The sequence below is a fragment of the Notothenia coriiceps genome, unplaced genomic scaffold, assembly GCF_000735185.1.
Source record: "Notothenia coriiceps isolate Sejong01 unplaced genomic scaffold, NC01 NC01_scaffold00000415, whole genome shotgun sequence".
Classification (NCBI taxonomy): Eukaryota; Metazoa; Chordata; class Actinopteri; order Perciformes; family Nototheniidae; genus Notothenia; species Notothenia coriiceps.
The window spans coordinates 1-5919 of record NW_011333116.1 but is presented as its reverse complement, the minus strand read 5'-3'; the positions used below and the strand labels follow the sequence as shown (position 1 = coordinate 5919).

The 5919-nt window shown below is 40.8% G+C and overlaps 1 protein-coding gene across 1 annotated transcript; it reads left to right on the top strand.

The window, feature by feature from the left end:
• Positions 1-1285: 1285 nt before the first annotated feature.
• Positions 1286-4548, top strand: LOC104952999 (kinesin-like protein KIF11-A; the record flags this gene model as incomplete). The annotated part of the gene is made up of 4 exons (XM_010779916.1): positions 1286-1378; positions 1478-1613; positions 3634-3806; positions 4423-4548. Coding segments are annotated over exons 1-4 (528 nt in total), but the record flags the coding sequence as incomplete, so codon positions are not given.
• Between the last annotated feature and the right edge of the window lie 1371 nt (positions 4549-5919).

Sequence of the window (5919 nt, the reverse complement as noted above, 5' to 3'; positions counted from 1 at the left end):
ACATAACATGAAGCCGCGGGCCGGATTAGTCTATGTGTAATAAAAAAGGAAAGCACACTTAAAAGAGTTCATCCAAATGCAACGTCAGTCTTAGGGCTCCACAATTAATTGATAAGAAAAGGCAATATGGAATCGTGTAATATCAAAATAGCATAAAAGTGTAATATTTGGTAAAATATCTGAAAATATCTGAGTCCAAGTCCAAGAGGTGCAGATTCAAACTAATTCTACTGAGTTAATGAAAACAAATGAGAGCAGTGGCCTTACTGCTTTTCCTCATATGGTGCGCTTTCTGGGAAGATGATTTTAATATCTTGATACCCTGGACACAATTTTTTAGAACTATATGCAAAACAACAATTGATTATTATTCAAGAATCTTCCAATCTAAGATTTTTTACAAGATTACCACAACAAAAAAACAACTCAACATCTTGAATATTGAACCATCACCATTATGTAGATTCTGTGATGAGGAAGAGGAAGACCAGATGCATTTATTTTGTTATTGTCCATATGCTGCAAGTCTGTGGTATGAGATTCAAAATTGGCTTAAAGGTCACCTATCATGCTATTTTTAGGCAATAGCATAGGTTTCAGATGTATAGAAATATATAAAAAACATGTCTATGAAGTGTTTTGATCCAAATACCAAACAGATCACCCATTCTAGCCATGCCTCATATCCCTCTATTTCACTTCCTGTTTCAAAAGTGCTGATTTGGGGTATAAAAGCTTTCAAATATAAAAAGAGGGGTCTGAGCTCATGCGGGACCCGGCAGCTACTGTCTAAACTAAATACTGCCGTGATGAAACGCCATATCATGGATTATCAAGGATTATTTCTGAAACGGTATGGAGCTCAAAGGCTTTCTCTCTTGCCGGTTATACCGCAAGGTGAGTTCCTTTTTTATTTCCTGCTTCTTCACACACATGCTCTCCAGTACAGGTTAGCTCTGAGTGTTAGCGATGCTAATGTAAACACCGACCATATTACGTCCAAAACAGTCGGGCATTGTTTCTGATTACAACGTTTCTGATAGGGCCGTGGGTCCACATTTCAGATATTATGTCATATCGGACGCAAATCTGGATCAGCTCTGTTGTTCCCCCGTTTTTAGAGATTTGGGTACGGAGGAAAAGAGAGAGGGTTTTATTTTCTGACACTGCGTGAGTTCCCTGACACACCAGGGACACATATTGATGTATAAAAGACATCAAAAAGTTCATTTTGCATGATAGGTCCCCTTTAAGGGAGTACTTACCCCAACGTTTTAATTTAAAAATGTTTCGTATCATCTTCCAGCTGCTGAGTACAGTGGATGCCAGCACCAGCGACGTTTCGGGTCTGCATGAAAAGCTGGACAGGAAGAAAAAGGTCAAATATTTTTCCTTCAATGTGTAGAGTCTATCTGATCAATGACTGAAAAGTTCGCTACTTTCAATCAGGAACTAACGCACGTGCTTTGTTCTGCAGGTGGAGCAGCACAACGGTGAGATCCAGCAGAGCTTCTCTCAGCGCATGGAGGGGACGTTCAGCAGCATGCAGCGCTGCGTTCAGGAGCACGGAGACAAACAGCAGCACATGCTGAGCGGCTACTCTCAGGCCATCGGTGAGAGCACAGAGCAGCAGGGGGTCCAACAGAGAGACGGTCGTTGTGTGGAGTTATTCCCACATTTAAAATGACATTTCAAGCCAAAAGTCTTCTTAGGAGCAGGTGATCAAAATGTTTGAATGCAATCTGTATATTCAGAGTCCTACATGTATGTCTGCTTGTCAAGGACACTGTTGGTACATTTTATTTATCTTTTTAATTAAGTACAAATATATGTGTACCCAGAGGAGAAACAGGGACACAGTCGAGGAAATCGACACATAGAAAAGACATTTGGTACATTGATAGGAACCAGTTAGTGTTCAACAGTTCAAAGCTACTAGTGTTCAGCTTAGTCTCTACTATTGTACAGAGTTCCCGTTAGAATATTTTTTTGCCGGTCAACATGTGCATTAAAGTTTAAATCTTCCGGACAAAATTAGAAAAGTGCCAGTCAAAGGTCTTCTTTGTTATATATTGAGCTTTAAAACAAATTGATGATTCGATATTAAACAAGCTAATTAGATTAACTATTCAAAAGTGAACAGTAATTTATAATAACAAGGGAATAATAAACGGAGCGCTCGCCTTCTCCTGACAGCCCACCAGTATCATGCAGCTCGCGGATCCAGAGTGACCCGACAGTAGGGCTGTACTCGAATATTCGTTCGTTGAAGTACTACTCGGGTTTCAATTTCGTTATTCGGGTATTCGTTTTGTTTGTTTTTTTATTTTTTCTCCGTTTTTTTCTTCCAAATTGAAATCTCCAATATCAACGTAAGAGCTTGTTCGGGGGGTGCTAACACTTAACCATAAACGTTATCGTTTAATTTCTCCGTCTTTATATGTAGATATTACTTTTCTCCGTTAATCTCCGTCAAGTTGTTTCCATAGCAACAACAACTTCCTGTCAACAGCGCTACCTCTCCTTCAAAATAAAAGCATATCCATAAATAGGAAGCCAAGCCAAATTACACTTAAGACATACGTATACAACTTCAACGAAAGTAACAAACACAATGCGATATCCTTTTCAATTTCAAAGAACACAAATTGGGTTAATCTCTATAAAACAACAATACTGTAGAATAACTAAATGAATGCCGTGAATACACGTGTTGAAGCGGTTCGCTACGCGCGGGCCGAATATTCGCTGCTGATTACTACCGAATATCCGGAGCCCGAATATTCGCTGCCTGATTACTACCGGATATTCGGAGCCCGGAAAATTATGCCAGTATCATGCAGCTCGCGGATCCAGTAATGAGTGACCCGACAGTAAAACTAAACATATCTATAACTAGTTACGGTAGTTTGAGAGGTAATTAAAATAGCTACGTGTGATATTCTAACCTGAAGTGTGTGTTTTGTTCCGCTCACCGCTGCACGTGATCATGCAGAGCTGCGTGTCGACTCGTCAGCAGCAGCTGATCTCTCTCCCGTCAGATTAGACTTTACTCGCGTTTAGGTCCATATCGATCAGATCTAGCTAATGATAGGACTACCTGCTTATTAAAAGACACCTAAACAATAAGCGTCGCTATGCAACTGGGTGAGGCCGCAAAGTATAGCGCAGCATTATGCATTTGTTTACATGCCCACCGGAACCCCGAGGCATTACCAACAGATCAACGCACAATCAACCCATACAGGACATCTCTTTCTCCACATTAAGTGATAGACATTAGAATATACTCTTCTTGTCTGTCACATAAGTGGCGCAACTGATGCGGTATTGTGCTAAGGGGAAATTATTTTTGACCGGAGAGATTTAGATTTGCCGGTCTTCAGCATATTTTACCGGTCATAGTCCGGTAATTACCGGCTAACGGGAACTCTGCTATTGTACATAAATTGACAATCCATACATAGTTGACCTTCACTTGAAGGCGTACAATACTTAAACCACAATTATAACCAAAACAGACTAACAAGAGAAAAGAAAAATCAATAAAGTTGAGGAAATCTAACAAAATACTAAAACTGACCAATAATACTGGTTTTAATTATATTGACATGTTTCTGTCTTTCTGTCCAGACGGCGTGGTGGTGATGAACGAGGCAGCGCTAAAAGGCGCTCTGACCACCGTGGAGTCGTTCGTGGGGGGGGTCGGGCAGCTGGTGTCTGAGGGCGTGAGTCGCTGTCAGGACAAAGTGAAGCAGCAGGAGGCGCTGTGTCTGCAGGACAAGGAGATCCTGCTGCAGCTGCTGGTGAGTTCAGGGCCCTCTCCGCTGTTTGATACACAGGAGGGGTTTTAAGGATTATGCATGTGGTGTGAAGCTGCAGTTTAATTAAGGGATTATACATTTCTGCAGGAATAAGTTTTAAAAATTGAGAATAAGGCAGCTTTTGTAGCACTCCCGGCTTCCTTGTCTCAAACAAGGGAGAGCTTAAAGATAAGGTCTGATTCTTTAGAGATTCGTCTGGGATAAAGTTCTGTTTTTAGAAAAGGGGTTGCTTATGAGTAGCTGAATGAGTCTGCCTCTACAACCGTTTGTAATGGCTTTTTGTTGAGGGAAACGGAGAGCAAACACTCGGGTTGGCCTACATAAGTGGATCAAAGATTTTTAATGCTATTTTATTTCTATTTCTGAAATACATTTGACTGTTTATTTCTGTGTATTAGTTTCTCTTATGTACATTGCCTTGTGTTTTTGATACTGCTGCAACCCAAACATTTCCCATCCATCTATAAATATTAAGTGAATTCAGATAAGGTAAATGTTCCTCAGACTTTTACTCTTATCGGTGTGGGTAATCATTTCGAGCTGGCAGCTGGATCCAAGACAAACCTATCAACGTGTTTCTCTACTTCTCTGTGTGCAGGAGGAGCACCGGCAGGACATGGAGGAGGTGCTGGTGACTCGCACTCTGATGGGTGTGTCGGCTGTGAAGGAGCTCAGCGACACTCTGAGGGTTACCGTGGAGACGCAGCGAGATCTGGCCGACAAGGTGAGTCCAAATTTGTGTAAAATTTGGATGAAATGTGGTTCTGTCAAGATTCCTCAACTCCTCCTCCACATCCAAACACACCGCTCCACGAAAAGCTCTGATGAATGAATGTTGTTCTTTTACTTCTCCTCTTTGTTATCATCTTACACAAGCTTCCTTTCAATAGATACAAATTAAGTCGTTTTTTTTTTTAAACTTTAAGGGCTGTTCCAAATAGTTTAAAGCACTATTTGTAAAGTTGAAACATTGAAAACGTACTTAGTCCCATTTATCGCTTTTTATAACATTTATTTCTTTGGTGGCGATTTGTTTTTAAATTTGAAAAAAGGCCTTTTTATATTTCTTTCTAAAAAGTAAATGAATTGAAAGATATCAGTTAGAAATCTGGTTTGTTTTGCCTATCGTCCGTCTGATTTAAGCTCTTTGTAAACATCTTGCATGCAGGTTTATTGCAAGTATGTTTGAGAAATGAAGATGTAAAATAAAAATATTACACAAAATGTAGCATAGAAATCAAAAAGTAGAAAACTGGCAAGTTAAATGAAATATGGCCAACTGCTTAATCAAATATAAATACAATAGAGCGGTGCAGTGATGTATTTGTAGGCCGACTCGGGAGTAAGCTGCTGGTTCCCTCGACAAAAAAGCAACGGGATTTCTCCATAGGATTTTTTAATATTGTAAAAAAAAAAAAAGACTTGTGGGAAAACTAACCTGTTTGATAAATGCACGTTTTGTTCAGCTGGATAATCTCCACATGTCTACCCTACTTTTATAATTTCGAATCATAAATCTAATCACCAGAAGCAAAATGCTAACGTTATGCTATAAAGGAACTACAGCCAGGGGGGTGTCTTGCTGTCATTTGACGCTCTCATTCAGCTCGGAACGCCCTGAACTTGAGCCGAGGACGTCCCAAAAAATGTAATAATTTGAGAGAAAATCGAGAGTTTTTATTGCTTGAAATGACGGAAAAGGACAAGGACATCCCTCTGTGGGAGGGGCAAAGGAGTCTGGTGGGATTATTTTTGCCGCCAGCAAAGCGTGTTCCGGTGACGCAAAAAACAAAAACGCGGCCGCATCTTCCAAGGACCGTGCCAGGAGGGGTGTCCCTGTCGGCAGGGAGACGTTAAGAGATAGTATAAGGGACGGCTCAATTAAAAATTCAAGTCACGTGACACCACGTGACGTCGGAGCAGAAGTACTCGTATGTGCGCTCACAGAGCATGCACAGTTGAGTTGCCCCTTAAGCCCCGCCCCCGAGCTCCCACTCTCAGATGCGCGTTCATAATGCCGAGGAAAATAACTCGGAATAACGTTATTAGCACATTTTGCAACTTGAGGACCGAATGTTTTTAATAAGGGCTATAC